General features: G+C 46.1%; 1 protein-coding gene across 2 annotated transcripts in view; it reads right to left on the bottom strand.

Moving 5' to 3' along the window:
• Positions 1 to 18,108, bottom strand: part of VAV2 (vav guanine nucleotide exchange factor 2) — a 708,430-nt gene that overhangs the window by 112,326 nt on the left and 577,996 nt on the right. For both annotated transcript variants that reach the window (XM_069241562.1, XM_069241561.1), the window contains exon 11: positions 141 to 209. In XM_069241562.1, the coding sequence (XP_069097663.1) occupies positions 141 to 209 (69 nt within the window). The remainder of the gene's footprint in view (positions 1 to 140; positions 210 to 18,108) is intronic.

Genomic DNA, 18,108 nt, shown 5'->3' on the forward strand with positions numbered 1-18,108 from the left:
CATCCGGGTCACTGTGACATTAAGTAGAAACTTTATTTATTGAGCATTACTCGTCACCAGTTGGCAGCTCCAAAGCAACACGTCAACAATCGTACCTGGCCATGGTGGACAAACAAAAATTAAGTTTGTGACTCTCTTACCTGCATGGCTTCCAAGGCTTCTTTCAACTGCGTTCTTTCAGGGCGGTCCGCAGAGTGGTTCAGGAGTTCCTGAAAAAAACCAATAACTTGAGTTAGTAACCCCTTGTGACAAGCAGTGGTCTACTCTAAAGCATGGGCCAACTGTGAGCTGGAAATAGTCTGAGTGAAAAAACGCATTACAGACTTCTACACCATCCACGACAAAGTTGGAAGACTAAAAACATACAGTAGATGGGCTGAGTAGCCAAAGGTCAAAGGCAGCATACAGCTTGTACAACCGCCTCCCGGCAATTTCAGAAGGCACCCTCGGTTATATTAGATGAGGATGTATGGCACTCCAGGTAAAATATAATATTGCTGCAGGAGCACTCTTCGTGGACTAATAAACTGGGCATGTTTCAATTCTTTTGAGAAAAAACTAATGACAGCACTGAAAAGGCTACTACTGCCTCGCCGCGCCATATCGACAGCCTGTGCCTTCCCTTTCACGTGGGATCCTCATAGATATTACCTGGATAATGCTTGGATGGGTATGAGTTCCACTGCAATGTACTGTAGCATTTCTACACTTCCTAACTCTTGTTGACGCCCTAAAGTGCTTTATTGATGGTAGTGTGATTGGTACACTGCTTCACTAGTGTTGGGGAAGGTAGGTAAAGTTGCATTTATTAGTAAGTACTGAGTTTTAGCGTTATGTGAGGACTAAAGACAGCTTGAAAATAGGAGCAGTGGTATATGTGAGCTTTTAATACATGAGCTGTGGGCAAAGGAATGAGGACAGGACTGCAAGCAGCAAACACAGACCTGACATTCACTGCAGCCCAAATGGGGCATGAATTCTGGAAAACCAGGGGCTGCAGTATGGAAGCTGCCTCAGGAGCACAACGGGCATGTGGGTCCACTTCATGCAGGCCCTGGGGCACTTTGGTATTAAGAAGGGGCTGCTGAAACTTGTGCACCCCCTTGTGTAATACAGATAGTGCTGGTGCACATGTAGAGGGTGTTGAGATAGCATTGAGATCGCGTGGCCTGTGGTGTATGATGGATGCAGGTGCTGAGGCAAACATGCCTTTATGAGGAGCACTGATAGTGTGCCACAAAAAGGTGGCACACTTTCAGTGTGCCTCCTAAAGGGAGCCCTCTGGAGGGGAAAAAGGGGATCTCTCTCACCTCTTAAAAGTGCAGATGGGTGCCGCCCGCACTATGAAAAAAGTAGCAGCTTTGAAAGAGCTGCTCTGTATTTCACTTCAATGAGCTGCCACTGGGGGCAGTGTGTTCACAAGAATATGGTCACTTTACCTGTTTGCGCACGGCACACCTATTCATGTAGTACAGCCCCTGGTCTTTATTTCTCTTCTTCATAGTTGTTGATGGTACTTATTCACTTTGTGAATATATTGTACAGCTTGCATGATAATAGCTCCTAGATGGACTTTTGTTTTTTTAAAATAATGGGGGAAATTAACATCCTTTAAACCAGCCTTGACCTGAGGCTCCTCCTTCCGTGTATAATCTGAGTCCTGATATCAAGATCTGGTCCCGTCCCACGGGTTGTCCAGAGCGCAATGCTGAGGCCAAGAAAGGATATTTTTTTTGGCAATTATAACCAGTGAAGAGCTTTGAGAGAGGAGGCGATGCTAACCCATCTGTTTAGGCTGTGGATGCTTCTGGCTGCCGTGTCCAGGATTATTTGGAGATTGCCAATCCATTTTCAAGAGAGTCCAATGAAAAGACCTTTTGCACTGTCTCGATGTGGTATCACTAGTGCCTATATCCTGAGCGAGAACCTTATGTAGAGGAAAATGTTTTTGGAGCATTGCCCTCATATATGACGAGCCTTGTCACTTGGTTGAATTGGGAGTGAAGTGGGAGTTTCAAGTTCACAATCACGTCAAGGGATGGTTTGGAGGCAGCTACCAGGAAACAGTTATCATTTTGCCAAGATCCATATGTATTTCATGCTTTGAGACGCTAAGGTTAAAAATATTTCCTAGTATCTAAAGTTCCACGGCCATTGTAAACTCAGTCCAGGGGTTATGACTTCAAAAGGTTGTTATTTTTTTAAAATAATCTGAGTATTGTCAACATAGTTGTAGCATGCACGGATAAGAGATTGCAGAAAGGCAAGAATGGTGGGACATTGGAAAGTAGGGGCCAGTTGTTGAGCCATGTGAGATGCCCATTTAACCGGTGTACAGTGATAAGTTCAAAGTAGACAGTGAGAAAATGTGAGACCTTCTCTTAAGGAAGGATTTTATCCATTTCAGCACACCACCCTGGACACTGGTGTCAGTCAGCCTTAGAGTGGAATTCTAGAAGTTGTCACAGATGGAAATGAGTGCAGACTCAGTCATTCTTCCGGGTCTGACACTGTTGGGCCAATGCTGCTTGATGAAGGATGTAATGTGGGCGAATAATGCCTTTTGATAGGTTTACCTACAGAGACAGATCCATGTTTCCAGCTGGAATGATTCTTGGAATTTATGTAGTCGGTCCTGTCAGATGCAAAATGTTCAGCCGAAGAAGGATGCTGGTAGCAGCCGGATAACTGAATTGTATTCTAATTTGCTGTCTCTGCTGAGTCACCTGGGACTCACCTATTCCACAGCTGATAGAACAAACCAACCCTTGTTTAGAAAGAAACAAGTGTAGGCTCAACATCAAGCTACTAAACCGAGGTTCACACGGGAGGCTGCATGCCATAAATTCCTTTAACAAAATACTTAACTAGAAAGACAACAGGGCAGCTGTGTTCACACAGGTGCACTTTACTTGCAACATAAGACCCTGCCTCTGCTGTCCTTCCTCCCCAGGGCCTGTGGTTTGGAGGAATGCACCATGCATGTGACCGGACTAGATTTATGTAACAGAAATGTGATCCCGAATTAGAATAGGATATTGAACCCAACTGTTGGTGCCCCGAAACTAGCAATTAACCACAGATCTATGCAGCTCCACCCTGGATTATCGTCAATAGCGTAGTCTGTAAGTGGGATTACTGCTGTCGCACCACGTCTGTGATTTACTCCTTTGATCATTGGTCAAGAGCACGAAAGCGAAACCATGAACAATGGGAATGGAGTGCCTATTCCTCGAGCGAAGCGAGTCAGCGTGTTGAATCGAGGATGCCTCTCTCACCGCGGGGACACCATGCCCATTTTTATTAAATATATTAGTTTATTACAAGGAGGAAATAGTTTACAAAAAATGGAACATACATTCAATCAGATGCAGGTCTTTAAGGCACATATTCATCTTCTGACTAGAGATCCATCTATCAAAAGTCAACTTTGAACAAGAAATATGCTTCTCAGGTTGGGGGTAACTCACAATGAATAATGAATCACTTCTTTCCAGGAAAGCTGAGCTGAGTTTAGGCAAGGGTATTTTTTACCTAAATTATATAAATCAGACAACTGTCAGACGGTCCTCTGTGCTTTTGCCCGTATATTATGAAACTATTTTCCTGTTTCCTAGGGGGGACAATTCTCTCCATCCTAGCAGATGATGATTTCATCACAGACGGTCATGTAACTGTAACTTTTCAGTAGGTTTCCACCATCAGGGATGACTTACCTTCCTTCTGGCTGACCTTTAATGTCCGGGCGTGTATACTTATCAAATACTGTGTATTATACAGTCTATAAAGGTCATAAGTTTAGGCGTCATTCACAGAACACGCTACGCCATCACTTTTAACCAAATTTCTTCACATAATTTTTATATACATTTATTATGGTCATGTATATGGTACTGGCTTAATCATTAAGGGAAGCTTTACACTTCACATAAGTCAAAGTGGTTACACGCAGAAGAGGGAGGGGCATAATTGCACAGGTAACCAACTATACGTTAGGAAAGCAGCAGAGAAGCACGCAGCATTGCTTACGTAAGGGAAAGAAATGCTAAAAATTCTAATAAGAGGGGAGTTGCAAAGTGTGAGGGGGCGGAAGTCAGCTGCTTTTGCAGATAGGATACGCCCATTGTTGAACCGGTGGAGGGAAGAGGCTCTATGGGAAGAAGAATGGATAGGATGAGGAGGGTGCAGAGTTCTTTCCTGAAAATCATGAATAAAGTAACCAGCTTCAGATAGAGGAGCGTTGTGTTCCAGAGGGTGGCAGTAATGCAGGAGACGGCACATGTTCTCAGCATTTCCTTTTTTTTTTATTTGCGCACACTCAAAGCCATCAGGGTTGAGTTGCAGGAGTAGCAGCAAAGGCAACAGGATAAGAGTTATTTGGCCAAACACTGTGCTTTTGTTGCCAACCCAGTCCTTTGTGGTTGGCAGTGGCACTCATTTTTGAGGACTTGGAATTATTATGACACTTTGAGCAGGAGACAGAGAGGGGAAAGGCAGGAGGAAGACAAAGGTAGGGAAACTGTGACGAAGGTAGAACGTAAGGTTACAAAAGAGTGATAGGAAGGGCAAGAACATGTAAGGGGGGAGGAAGAAAGAACCATGAGGGTGAATCAAGATTGGGGCCTTAGTATTTCATATCCCTGGCAACTGGCAGCACCAGCTCCTAAGAAAATCTTTAGACACCTGCACTTATAGTTTTTAAAAATGTAAACACTACATGACTTTAAAGATTTTACATTATGGCACTTGCTGCACCATCCAAATGGTGGCCTTAGTGCCTACACGGTAACTGCCTGCTCAGTGGCAACATACAGCAATAATCACTGCTCGGTGGGTTTCCTAGAGCCTTTGGCCTCTGTGCCACTGCACCTGCTGCATAATCCAAATTGTGGTCCTAGTGCCTGCAAGGTAACTGCTTGTTCAGTGGTAACATATAGCAATAATCCGTGCTCATGGGGTTCCTAGAACATTTTTCCCCTGTGCCACTGCTCCTGCTGCACCTTCCAAATTGTATCCCCTAGTGCCTGCAAGGTAACTGTGCTTGTAACCACTTGTTCAGTCGTAACATATAGCAATAATTAGTGTTCAGTGGGGTTCCTAGAACCTTTGGTCCGTGTGCCACTGTACCTGCTGCACCTTCCAAATTGTAGCCCCTAGTGCCACAATACCCAGTGCTCGTGGGTTTCCTCTTGTTCTGCTGCACCAGCTGCACCATCCAAATCATGGCCCTGGTGCCTGCAAGGTAACTACGCTTGAGACTGCTTGCTCAGTGCAACATATTGAAATAATCGGTGGTCGGTGGGCTTCCTAGAACTTTCGAACCCTGTACCACTGCACCTGCTGCACCATCAAAATCATGACCCCAGTGCCTGCAAGGTAACATGAGGCATTTCTTTATATCCAGTAGTGTATGTGTTCCAAAAAAGGCACAGTAGCATATGGAATGCATAATTAATCTGCAGGTAAACAAACACAAAAGCTTTCATAAAAAGTGTCTTTAAACTTATCCAACTCTCCAAAACGAGTTGCCACAGATGTCATAAATAAAGCATATACTGTATATGCTTTACACATCAAAGTCAAAACCAAGCATTGTTAAATTGTGTTGGTGCTTTCCTGAGAAAAGATCTTAAGATCTTATCCTGTGCTTGACAGTGAATGGGCCATAAACATTGTAAATTGCCCAAGATCACTATATGTTAAGCTGACGCTAGGACTATAGTATGTTCCTGAAAGGGCAGTTTCACAAATTAAATGGACTCAAGGAAGAAAACATTTGCAAAAAACATGCAAATGTTTTGTGCAGGTTAAGAAAAAGATACCTTTTGAGATGGCTATGTCTAAGATAAAAGGGGCACACACAGGCTCCATGGATAAAGACTGCATTCCTCTTTCCTATAAACCCTATCATTTTGAAGTCAGCAGAAAGCAAGACAAAATAACCAGGCTCCAATGAAAACACAGCTTGATATTTGACCTGAGACTTTGAATGCCAAGCAAACGTGACAGATAAGAACAGGATTTAAAGGCCTGTTGACAGAAAAGGAGTTCTGTGGAATTATTCTCTAATCACAGGTTTCTTTTCAGGCGACGCGATCTGAACCAGGAGAGCCTAAAACAAATACAGCCAGCAAATGGGAAGTAAGAAAACCTGGGTTACAAACCACAAAGCCAGTGGCAAACGGCGGGCAGAATGCATTCCTAGGTCAACTTTCTGAAAGCACCCAAGATGTTTGAGCAAGCCAGGCAGCTCTGCTATCATGTAGACTGCGACCTAAAAATGATGGCAGGATATCAACACATGAAGGAAACACATTCTCCCATTTGGGACCAGTCACAGAAGCACACGCTTCAAACTCATAGCCACTTCACACTAAGGTACTGTGCTGCTAATAAATAATGAATTAAATAATCCAAACCTTTCCAAGAAGGTACATCTCCTGCTTGGCAGGGTTAGTGTTCAAGCCACCAGTTTGGGGACCCTAGTTCTGGCTTTGAATCTTAGCTGTGGCACTTGGCTGAAAATCATGAATTACTGTGCAAATCACTTCATAAATTCTTAAATGTGTGAAATATAATACAAAGATCCCCAATTATCGGTGTGATCTTCTATTATCTTTCAAGACCACCATATCCGTAGCACACAGCGATTCTCCTCTACAGCTAGGATTATGTTAAATATCTATGCAGAAACTTATCCTACAAAAAACTTAATTCAGAAATACTCCTTCCCTCTTCTGAGTAACAAAAATAGGGATATACAAGAAGTGAACAGCATTTCACTGGGAATGAGGCTTGCCAGTTCCTTCCACCTCCTACTCATCATTTTAAGACACTGGTCGTTTGTGCTCTTCAGCATTTCCCTTTCTTACCCTTCAAAGTGGTTCTGGATTGTTCCAAGGGCTGTTTAAAATAGGCTGCTGCTTTTTCATCTCACCCGCATCTTCTGAAGGTTAAACCATGCATTCATTACCCTTTCTATAAATATCTTTTCTCATGCTTACTCCTGAGCTCCCCCTCCCTTCTGCCCGGAGTACTCCTCCTCTTAAAGATGGCTGACTTGTGAACAGCGTAGGGGCATGACTGCTTCTGTCAAATAGACATTATTCCTTATTTCCCTAGTTTCAATCATATTCAGCACTGTTAGACCTTCACCTTTCACCACAGAAACAGCCCCTCTAGAGATGGAAACAATACTCAAGATTCTGCTTTCAAAGTCGGACACTCCACTCCACGTGCGGTCTCCAGAGCTGAGCACATTACACCATATAAGCCTTACATGGATAGCAATATTACGCAAGGAGACATCCAAAACTATACCCAATTCTCCAAATGCGGCCATAAGCACTGGCCACTGCATACAATACCCCAGTTCCATCTCCAGGGCTGGACACTATACTCTAGAGAAGGCGCAGAGATAAACATACAACTCCAGATGAGGCCTCCAGCTCAGAAACCATTACTCTAGATGAGGTCTTAACTCAGAAAACATTACTCCAGATGAGGTCTGTAAAGAAATGGCTCCCTGTTGCAGTTACCCCCCCACTTTTTGCCTGATACTGATGCTGACTTGACTGAGAAGTGTGCTGGGACCCTGCTAACCAGGCCCCAGCACCAGTGTTCCTTCACCTAAAATGTACCATTGTATCCACAATTGGCACACCCTGGCATTCAGATAAGTCCCTTGTAACTGGTACTTCTAGTACCAAGGGCCCTGATGCCAAGGAAGGTCTCTAAGGGCTGCAGCAGGTCTTATGCCACCCTGGAGACCTCTCACTCAGCACAGACACCCTGCTTGCCAGCTTGTGTGTGCTAGTGAGGACAAAACGAGTAAGTCGACATGGCACTCCCCTCAGGGTGCCATGCCAGCCTCTCACTGCCTATGCAGTATAGGTAAGACACCCCTCTAGCAGGCCTTACAGCCCTAAGGCAGGGTGCACTATACCATAGGTGAGGGTACCAGTGCATGAGCATGGTACCCCTACAGTGTCTAAACAAAACCTTAGACATTGTAAGTGCAGGGTAGCCATAAGAGTATATGGTCTGGGAGTTTGTCAAGCACGAACTCCACAGCACCATAATGGCTACACTGAAAACTGGGAAGTTTGGTATCAAACTTCTCAGCACAATAAATGCACACTGATGCCAGTGTACATTTTATTGTAAAATACACCACAGAGGGCACCTTAGAGGTGCCCCCTGAAACTTAACCGACTATCTGTGTAGGCTGACTAGTTTTAGCAGCCTGCCACAACCGAGACATGTTGCTGGCCCCATGGGGAGAGTGCCTTTGTCACTCTGAGGCCAGTAACAAAGCCTGCACTGGGTGGAGATGCTAACACCTCCCCCAGGCAGGAATTGTCACACCTGGCGGTGAGCCTCAAAGGCTCACCTCCTTTGTGCCAACCCAGCAGGACACTCCAGCTAGTGGAGTTGCCCGCCCCCTCCGGCCAGGCCCCACTTTTGGCGGCAAGGCCGGAGAAAATAATGAGAAAAACAAGGAGGAGTCACTGGCCAGTCAGGACAGCCCCTAAGGTGTCCTGAGCTGAAGTGACTCTAACTTTTAGAAATCCTCCATCTTGCAGATGGAGGATTCCCCCAATAGGGTTAGGATTGTGACCCCCTCCCCTTGGGAGGAGGCACAAAGAGGGTGTACCCACCCTCAGGACTAGTAGCCATTGGCTACTAACCCCCCAGACCTAAACACGCCCTTAAATTTAGTATTTAAGGGCTACCCTGAACCCTAGAAAATTAGATTCCTGCAACTACAAGAAGAAGGACTGCCCAGCTGAAAACCCCTGCAGCGGAAGACCAGAAGACGACAACTGCCTTGGCTCCAGAAACTCACCGGCCTGTCTCCTGCCTTCCAAAGATCCTGCTCCAGCGACGCCTTCCAAAGGGACCAGCGACCTCGACATCCTCTGAGGACTGCCCCTGCTTCGAAAAGACAAGAAACTCCCGAGGACAGCGGACCTGCTCCAAGAAAAGCTGCAACTTTGTTTCCAGCAACTTTAAAGAACCCTGCAAGCTCCCCGCAAGAAGCGTGAGACTTGCAACACTGCACCCGGCGACCCCGACTCGGCTGGTGGCGATCCAACACCTCAGGAGGGACCCCAGGACTACTCTGATACTGTGAGTACCAAAACCTGTCCCCCCTGAGCCCCCACAGCGCCGCCTGCAGAGGGAATCCCGAGGCTTCCCCTGACCGCGACTCTTTGAATCCTATGTCCCGACACCTGGGAGAGACCCTGCACCCGCAGCCCCCAGGACCTGAAGGACCGGACTTTCACTGGAGGAGTGACCCCCAGGAGTCCCTCTCCCTTGACCAAGTGGAGGTTTCCCCGAGGAACCCCCCCCTTGCCTGCCTGCAGCGCTGAAGAGATCCCGAGATCTCCCATTGACTTCCATTACAAACCCGACGCTTGTTTCTACACTGCACCCGGCCGCCCCCGCGCTGCTGAGGGTGAAATTTCTGTGTGGGCTTGTGTCCCCCCCGGTGCCCTACAAAACCCCCCTGGTCTGCCCTCCGAAAACGCGGGTACTTACCTGCAAGCAGACCGGAACCGGGGCACCCCCTTCTCTCCATTCTAGCCTATGTGTTTTGGGCACCACTTTGAACTCTGCACCTGACCGGCCCTGAGCTGCTGGTGTGGTGACTTTGGGGTTGCTCTGAACCCCCAACGGTGGGCTACCTTGGACCAAGAACTGAACCCTGTAAGTGTCCTACTTACCTGGTAAAACTAACCAAAACTTACCTCCCCCAGGAACTGTGAAAATTGCACTAAGTGTCCACCTTTAAAACAGCTATTTGGGAATAACTTGAAAAGTATACATGCAATTTTTATGATTTGAAGTTCCTAAAGTACTTACCTGCAATACCTTTCGAATGAGATATTACATGTAGAATTTGAACCTGTGGTTCTTAAAATAAACTAAGAAAAGATATTTTTCTATATAAAAACCTATTGGCTGGATTTGTCTCTGAGTGTGTGTACCTCATTTATTGTCTATGTGTATGTACAACAAGTGCTTAACACTACTCCTTGGATAAGCCTACTGCTCGACCACACTACCACAAAATAGAGCATTAGTATTATCTCTTTTTACCACTATTTTACCTCTAAGGGGAACCCTTGGACTCTGTGCATGCTATTCCTTACTTTGAAATAGCACATACAGAGCCAACTTCCTACATTGGTGGATCAGCGGTGGGGTACAAGACTTTGCATTTGCTGGACTACTCAGCCAATACCTGATCACACGACAAATTCCAAAATTGTCATTAGAAATCGATTTTTGCAATTTGAAAAGTTTTCTAAATTCTTAAAAGACCTGCTAGGGCCTTGTGTTAGATCCTGTTTAGCATTTCTTTTAGAGTTTAAAAGTTTGTTAAAAGTTTGAATTAGATTCTAGAATCAGTTTTAGTTTCTTAAAAAGTATTCCAACTTTTAGAAGCATAATGTCTAGCACAGATGTGAATGTGGTGGAACTCGACACCACACCTTACCTCCATCTACAGATGAGAGAGCTAAGGTCACTCTGTAAACTAAAGAAAATAACAATGGGCCCCAAACCTACCAAAATACAGCTCCAGGAGCTTTTGGCAGAGTTTGAAAAGGCCAACCCCTCTGAGGGTGGCAACTCAGAGGAAGAGGATAGTGACTTGGAGGACAATTCCCCCCTACCAATCCTATCTAGGGAGAACAGGGTCCCTCAAACCCTGACTCCAAAAATAATAGTCAGAGATGCTGGTTCCCTCACAGGAGAGACCAACACCTCTGAAATCACTGAGGATAACTCCAGTGAAGATGACCCCCTGTTAGCCAGGATGGTCAAAAGATTGGCTTTGGAAAAGCAGCTCCTAGCCATAGAAAGGGAAAGAAAAGAGATGGGCCTAGGTCCCATCGATGGTGGCAGCAACTTAAATAGGGTCAGAGATTCTCCTGATATCCTAAAAATCCCCAAAGGGATTGTAACAAAATATGAAGATGGTGATGACATCACCAAATGGTTCACAGCTTTTGAGAGGGCTTGTGTAACCAGAAAAGTAAACAGATCTCACTGGGGTGCTCTCCTTTGGGAAATGTTCACTGGAAAGTGTAGGGATAGACTCCTCACACTCTCTGGAAAAGATGCAGAATCTTATGACCTCATGAAGGGTACCCTGATTGAGGGCTTTGGATTCTCCACTGAGGAGTATAGAATTAGATTCAGGGGGGCTCAAAAATCCTCGAGCCAGACCTGGGTTGATTTTGTAGACTACTCAGTAAAAACACTAGATGGTTGGTTAACTGGAAATGAAGTGTGTGACTATGTTGGGCTTTAGAATTTGTTTATGAAAGAACACATTTTAAGTAACTGCTTCAATGAAAAGTTGCATCAGTATCTGGTAGACCTAGGTCCAATTTCTCCCCAAGAATTGGGAAAGAAGGCAGACCACTGGGTCAAGACTAGGGTAACCAAAACTTCCACTGGGGGTGACCAAAAGAAAGGGGTTACAAAAACTCCCCAGGAGAAAGTGGGTGACACTAGAAACAAAGAAAAAGAGTCCTCTGTAGGCCCCCAAAAACCAGAACAGGTGGGTGGGCCCCAAGACACAACCCAAAACAAAGGTGGGTACCAGGGTAAGAACTGGGATGCCACTAAGGCATGGTGCCACAACTGTAAACAGTCTGGGCACCACACCAAGGACACTTCTTGTCCCAAAAACAAACCCCAGAACAAGATTCCAGGGGTAACCAGTGTAGCCATGGGAGATGACTCCTCAGATGAGGAGGTCTTCCTAGCCTTCAACTGGAAACAGGGCCCAACAGGTGAGTTGGAGATTCCAGAGGGAAGCAGACACTTCCACCACCTACTGGTGAATGGAATCCCAACCACTGCCCTGAGAGACACTTGTGCCAGTCACACTATTGTGCATGACAGGCTGGTGCTCTCAAACCAGTACATCCCAGGTGAGACTGCCAGGGTAAGAGTTAGCCTAGACAGGGTCACTAAGAGGCCTGTGGCTTTAGTGCCCATAGAAGTGGGTGGCACTCTTAGCTGGAGAAGGGTAGTAGTCAGTACAGACCTCCCCCTTGATTGTCTCCTTGGAAATGACTACCCAGAGGTTAGTCAGAGCTCAAGAGAGGAACTGGTCCAGTGCCAGTCCTCTCCCAAGGATTCTGGAAGTCCTGCCTCTGCAGTAAATGCAAGCAGGCCCCAGAAGAAGAAGAAAAGAAAACAGAGTAGGAAGGGTGGACAACCTTTAGCCAAGGTTACAGCAAGCCAAGGAGATTCTGCTCCAGTAGGGGAGAACTCCAAAAATGGCCCTGATAAAGTCCAACCTGACCCACAAGAAGTCCTGGCTAGTCAGGCAACTGTTAAACCTGAGTGGGTGGCTCCTCAGCTAACAGAAGAAAGAGTGGAAGAAGGGTGTTTACTACAAGATGTGGTAACCCCCCACTCTAATACAGCAGACAGGCAACCTGAACCCAAAGAAGCCTGTAACTTAGCCCCTTCCCTTTTAGGTGAAGAGCTAAAGGTGTGGTTCTGGGCACTGACAGCTGTCAGTGGCCTCTGCTGGGTGTTAGCCTTTATGGCTGCACTATCCTTGGCATGGTGGTCTGACCCCATGCCAAATAACAAGTTAGGCCCCCTGACCCTGTTGGTCATGGTGGGGTTACTCCAGCTCTGGGTAACCTCTTTGGGTAAGCTAGGGGTGACCCTGGCTAAGATAAGATTAGCAGAGGTGGATACCTCTGACCTCAAAATAGAGAGAATGGGTGAAGACATAAAAAGCACAGACAAGAGGCAGTTCAGACTAGGTCCTATCACTGTGGAAGTGGGTCAGTTCCCCAGAGGGAATGACCTGAACAGGAGGATGTAAGGCAGAGTAGGCCCTGCAACAAACCAGCCATTTCCTCTACTCTTCCTCGCCTGACAGACTAGGAAGACTCTTCCAGCGTTGGCTGAGTCTCCTGGCCTGTGGGCTGGGGGGGGCTTGTGTAAAGAAATGGCTCCCTGTTGCAGTTACCCCCCCACTTTTTGCCTGATACTGATGCTGACTTGACTGAGAAGTGTGCTGGGACCCTGCTAACCAGGCCCCAGCACCAGTGTTCCTTCACCTAAAATGTACCATTGTATCCACAATTGGCACACCCTGGCATTCAGATAAGTCCCTTGTAACTGGTACTTCTAGTACCAAGGGCCCTGATGCCAAGGAAGGTCTCTAAGGGCTGCAGCAGGTCTTATGCCACCCTGGAGACCTCTCACTCAGCACAGACACCCTGCTTGCCAGCTTGTGTGTGCTAGTGAGGACAAAACGAGTAAGTCGACATGGCACTCCCCTCAGGGTGCCATGCCAGCCTCTCACTGCCTATGCAGTATAGGTAAGACACCCCTCTAGCAGGCCTTACAGCCCTAAGGCAGGGTGCACTATACCATAGGTGAGGGTACCAGTGCATGAGCATGGTACCCCTACAGTGTCTAAACAAAACCTTAGACATTGTAAGTGCAGGGTAGCCATAAGAGTATATGGTCTGGGAGTTTGTCAAGCACGAACTCCACAGCACCATAATGGCTACACTGAAAACTGGGAAGTTTGGTATCAAACTTCTCAGCACAATAAATGCACACTGATGCCAGTGTACATTTTATTGTAAAATACACCACAGAGGGCACCTTAGAGGTGCCCCCTGAAACTTAACCGACTATCTGTGTAGGCTGACTAGTTTTAGCAGCCTGCCACAAACCGAGACATGTTGCTGGCCCCATGGGGAGAGTGCCTTTGTCACTCTGAGGCCAGTAACAAAGCCTGCACTGGGTGGAGATGCTAACACCTCCCCCAGGCAGGAATTGTCACACCTGGCGGTGAGCCTCAAAGGCTCACCTCCTTTGTGCCAACCCAGCAGGACACTCCAGCTAGTGGAGTTGCCCGCCCCCTCCGGCCAGGCCCCACTTTTGGCGGCAAGGCCGGAGAAAATAATGAGAAAAACAAGGAGGAGTCACTGGCCAGTCAGGACAGCCCCTAAGGTGTCCTGAGCTGAAGTGACTCTAACTTTTAGAAATCCTCCATCTTGCAGATGGAGGATTCCCCCAATAGGGTTAGGATTGTGACCCCCTCCCCTTGGGAGGAGGCACAAAGAGGGTGTACCCACCCTCAGGACTAGTAGCCATTGGCTACTAACCCCCCAGACCTAAACACGCCCATAAATTTAGTATTTAAGGGCTACCCTGAACCCTAGAAAATTAGATTCCTGCAACTACAAGAAGAAGGACTGCCCAGCTGAAAACCCCTGCAGCGGAAGACCAGAAGACGACAACTGCCTTGGCTCCAGAAACTCACCGGCCTGTCTCCTGCCTTCCAAAGATCCTGCTCCAGCGACGCCTTCCAAAGGGACCAGCGACCTCGACATCCTCTGAGGACTGCCCCTGCTTCGAAAAGACAAGAAACTCCCGAGGACAGCGGACCTGCTCCAAGAAAAGCTGCAACTTTGTTTCCAGCAACTTTAAAGAACCCTGCAAGCTCCCCGCAAGAAGCGTGAGACTTGCAACACTGCACCCGGCGACCCCGACTCGGCTGGTGGCGATCCAACACCTCAGGAGGGACCCCAGGACTACTCTGATACTGTGAGTACCAAAACCTGTCCCCCCTGAGCCCCCACAGCGCCGCCTGCAGAGGGAATCCCGAGGCTTCCCCTGACCGCGACTCTTTGAATCCTATGTCCCGACACCTGGGAGAGACCCTGCACCCGCAGCCCCCAGGACCTGAAGGACCGGACTTTCACTGGAGGAGTGACCCCCAGGAGTCCCTCTCCCTTGACCAAGTGGAGGTTTCCCCGAGGAACCCCCCCCTTGCCTGCCTGCAGCGCTGAAGAGATCCCGAGATCTCCCATTGACTTCCATTACAAACCCGACGCTTGTTTCTACACTGCACCCGGCCGCCCCCGCGCTGCTGAGGGTGAAATTTCTGTGTGGGCTTGTGTCCCCCCCGGTGCCCTACAAAACCCCCCTGGTCTGCCCTCCGAAAACGCGGGTACTTACCTGCAAGCAGACCGGAACCGGGGCACCCCCTTCTCTCCATTCTAGCCTATGTGTTTTGGGCACCACTTTGAACTCTGCACCTGACCGGCCCTGAGCTGCTGGTGTGGTGACTTTGGGGTTGCTCTGAACCCCCAACGGTGGGCTACCTTGGACCAAGAACTGAACCCTGTAAGTGTCCTACTTACCTGGTAAAACTAACCAAAACTTACCTCCCCCAGGAACTGTGAAAATTGCACTAAGTGTCCACCTTTAAAACAGCTATTTGGGAATAACTTGAAAAGTATACATGCAATTTTTATGATTTGAAGTTCCTAAAGTACTTACCTGCAATACCTTTCGAATTAGATATTACATGTAGAATTTGAACCTGTGGTTCTTAAAATAAACTAAGAAAAGATATTTTTCTATATAAAAACCTATTGGCTGGATTTGTCTCTGAGTGTGTGTACCTCATTTATTGTCTATGTGTATGTACAACAAGTGCTTAACACTACTCCTTGGATAAGCCTACTGCTCGACCACACTACCACAAAATAGAGCATTAGTATTATCTCTTTTTACCACTATTTTACCTCTAAGGGGAACCCTTGGACTCTGTGCATGCTATTCCTTACTTTGAAATAGCACATACAGAGCCAACTTCCTACAAGGTCTCCAGAGATGGGTCCAATACTTTGGACGAGTCCTTTATAGCTAGATAAAATTTTCCTTATGAGGCCCCACTAATAATTCTTAAAGCTATCCCCTTTTTCAAAACATTTACCTCAGCCCAGGCAACTCAACAAGCTTTTGGCTCTTGCAATTGATGAGGTCACACCAGACTAGCGGTTCTTATCTTTTGACTTCAGTGGACCCCCCAATGAATCACCAATGGAGGCCAGGGACCCCGGACTAAGCAATTTCTAGGATTTGAACCGCAAAACAATACATAAAAAAAATACAGAAACAAGTATACATCAGACAAATTAAGACATTCTATTTCATACACAAATAAAAGCACACAAAAGTCATAATGTAATTTTAATTTGAAGATTGGGGTTTTTCCAAAATGTGGCTTTATTTCTAAAAGACGAAGCAATATGACTCCAGCAAGTCACATCATCTTTGTTGCTTCTAATGCCTAATGTTTTTTTTTTTTGTCAGCACATACCGATGCTTCACTTGAGGTGACCAATCCTCAATACTAAATTCTGTTTGCTGTACCCACGGATCAAGCTAAGGATACCAACTTAATTTTTAAACTCAAATTCCTTCACATTTACTAAGGATTTAAACATCTTCTATTTTACATGCTGCTGTTTTATGCATACGTCGTTTATTAATTTGCTAATATTATTTAACATTCGAAAATGCTGTCACAGACTCCCTGAGTAGGCCTTGGGGACCCCAGGGATCCACAGACTACAGGTTAACTACCTTTGCATTAGACAATACAAAAGAGGCCATGGATAACATCTGAAGTGATATCAGTGCCACGTGGGCAGACTGCTGACCTCACTCCTTGAAAACATTCAGTAGGCTATGCGAGTTAGAGCTGCTGATTGTTTCATTTTCCCAAACTTAGTTAGATTTTTAAATACCAAAAATACACTTACTCAATTTCAATAAATTAACAATTTAATGAGCTGTAAAATAACCATAAGGTCACAAAACAATCTCAAAAACATGACTTTTACTGGCACATTGGTGGAAAAGTACACTGCCCTAAGAATGGGCCTAAAAAACAGATAATTATAAATATGTTTTAACCTCAACCCGAAAAAAACTTCCTTCTGAAAAAAAGAACCCTGGTCACACCCACACCCCTGGCCACTACCATGTTACTCCCCTTTCATGATGCACTGAATAAGACTTGTCAAATCAAAGCCTTTTCTACTCATTTTACTATTGCCATCTAGGACAGTTGAAGTGTTTGAAATCTGTAGATGCAGGCAAAAGTCAGGATATAGGCCAGATTCTTATAGTACGTCATAAAATGACCCTAGGTTCCTTCTTACTAGCATACACCCACATTCCCAGGCGGTGCATGTTTGCTGGTGGTAGCCCCCACAAGAGGAGGCATACTATTCATTTCTTTAAAGCATTAAACCACCCAGGGTCATTTCAAAGGACCAAACAAAAAAGAAACCCAAGGATTATCAAAACTGAAAAGCATGAAGCGCCCTCCTGAAATGGTGGGGATTTCATGTTAGTCAGTAATAGGCCATAGCAAAGCCGGGGCTCAGTACTCGCAAGTCCACTGGAAGTGTTGGTTCAGAAGATGCACCTCAGAGTGACTCTGCAGGTGAGAAATATTGAGCACTAACTGCTCAAACTTTGAGCCAACCAAACTGGATGCTTCCTATGGCAAGGAACCAAAGCACGGGTTATATAACCGTCTGAGACGTGATCAAATTTGCAAGGGCCACACGGCAAGTCTCACTACCATGGTACTTGTTGGTATATTTATTACAGCTGGACTACAGCAGGGGCCAATAATAAATCACCTTGCAGACTCATAGGAAATTAACCCAAACATTTTCATAAAAAGGAGATTCCATGGCCATTAGGAAAGCAAGGACACAAATAACAGGTTACATTCAACCAGTGAATCCCATTAGGTCTTAGCAGGGTTGAGTCTCTACAGAGTAACGCATAATACTCTCATCAAATTCTGCCATTCCAGTAAGAAATGTGCACTTCTACATTTTCGAGCAGATCCTTGAGGTCTTCTTACCTCCCATACACGCAGGGAGACAGGAGGTTCTCTCAATTTCACATTTGTGTCCTCAGCAAACTTGCTGGGAACATTGGGTCATGTGACCCACTGTGCGAGACAAATCCCCAGATGATGGTCAACTCTGTGGGTCAGGCAGGACTTGACATCCCTGGCTGGCATGATTCAATGTGTCACTGTGGTGACTGTGTATCTGGGTCCATACTCTACACCTGTGGTCTCCAAACATTTTAATGCCGTGCCCCCCATTTGAAAAGTAAAAATTATTGCACCCCCCTCAGAATTTTTCACAAACATTTTATAAAGATGGCAATGTTTAAATATGTCCAGACATATTTAGACATTGCAGGAGGGTACGGTTACCTTTT

The sequence above is a fragment of the Pleurodeles waltl genome, chromosome 6 (genome assembly GCF_031143425.1).
Source record: "Pleurodeles waltl isolate 20211129_DDA chromosome 6, aPleWal1.hap1.20221129, whole genome shotgun sequence".
In the NCBI taxonomy this organism is placed as follows: Eukaryota; Metazoa; Chordata; class Amphibia; order Caudata; family Salamandridae; genus Pleurodeles; species Pleurodeles waltl.